The sequence below is a fragment of the Galeopterus variegatus genome, unplaced genomic scaffold (genome assembly GCF_000696425.1).
Source record: "Galeopterus variegatus unplaced genomic scaffold, G_variegatus-3.0.2 Scaffold23186, whole genome shotgun sequence".
Taxonomy (NCBI): domain Eukaryota; kingdom Metazoa; phylum Chordata; class Mammalia; order Dermoptera; family Cynocephalidae; genus Galeopterus; species Galeopterus variegatus.
Window position 1 is genome coordinate 1 of NW_007749297.1, and position 993 is coordinate 993.

Consider the following 993-nt stretch of genomic DNA (forward strand, 5'->3'; position numbering starts at 1 on the left):
GAGGCAGGCCCGAGCACCTCGCAGGATGCGGAAGTCTCTGAGTCCTTGCTCCAGGATGCACCCGAGGAGACAATGAGTGATTTGCTAAATTTCCTGCTCCTCAAGTATCGAATGAAGGAGCCAATCACAAAGGAAGAAATGCTGAATGGTGTCCTCAAAAATTACGAGGACCAATTCCCTGCCATCCTCAGCAGAGTCTCTAAGTGCCTGGAGCTGGTCTATGGCATTGAAGTGAAGGAAGTGGATCCTGCCGGCCACGCCTACAGCCTCAGCATCTGCCTGGGCCTCACCTATGATGGGATGCAGAGTGATGACCAAAGCATGCCTAAGACTGGCCTCCTGATTAGCATCCTGGGCTTGATCTTCATGGAGGGCAACTGCACCTCTGAGGAGTCCATGTGGGAAGCACTGAGTATGCTCGGGGTGTGTCCTGGGAGCGAGCACTCCATCTATGGGGAGCCCAGGAAGCTCATCACTGAAGATTGGGTGCAGGAAAACTACCTGGAGTACCGGCAGGTGCCCGACAGTGATCCTGCACGCTACGAGTTCCTGTGGGGCCCACGTGCCCACGCTGAAACCACCAAGATGAAAGTTCTGGAGTATTTGGGCAAGTTCAATATTACTGTCCCCAGTTTATTCCCATACTTGTATGAGGAGGCTTTGAGAGATGAGGAAGAGAGAGCCCAGGCCAGAATTGCCACCTTAAATGGCACTTCTGTCATGGCCAGTACCAGTTCTAGGGCCACACCTTGAAGCTTCTCTAACCCCAAATGAAGTCTAAGGTAGATTCTTCACCGTGTTTGAAAATAGCAGTCAATGTTTTAAGTAGAAAGATAGTGTGGGGCTAGGGGAAATAGAGTGAGTCACAGCGTTGGTTTCCTGTTCCATAGGGCTTAGCTGGAGCTTTCTCTTGTTTTCAGTTTTGAATTTTTCAAATGTTATCCCTTTAAATGGAAGGTTTAATTAGCTTAAGAAACTAAGTTCACGAATGAC

General features: G+C 49.5%; 1 protein-coding gene across 1 annotated transcript; it reads left to right on the forward strand.

The window, feature by feature from the left end:
- Positions 1–42: 42 nt before the first annotated feature.
- On the forward strand, positions 43–753 carry LOC103583453 (melanoma-associated antigen 10-like; the record flags this gene model as incomplete). Its single annotated transcript, XM_008564762.1, has 1 exon — positions 43–753. A coding segment is annotated over one exon (711 nt), but the record flags the coding sequence as incomplete, so codon positions are not given.
- Positions 754–993: the final 240 nt, after the last annotated feature.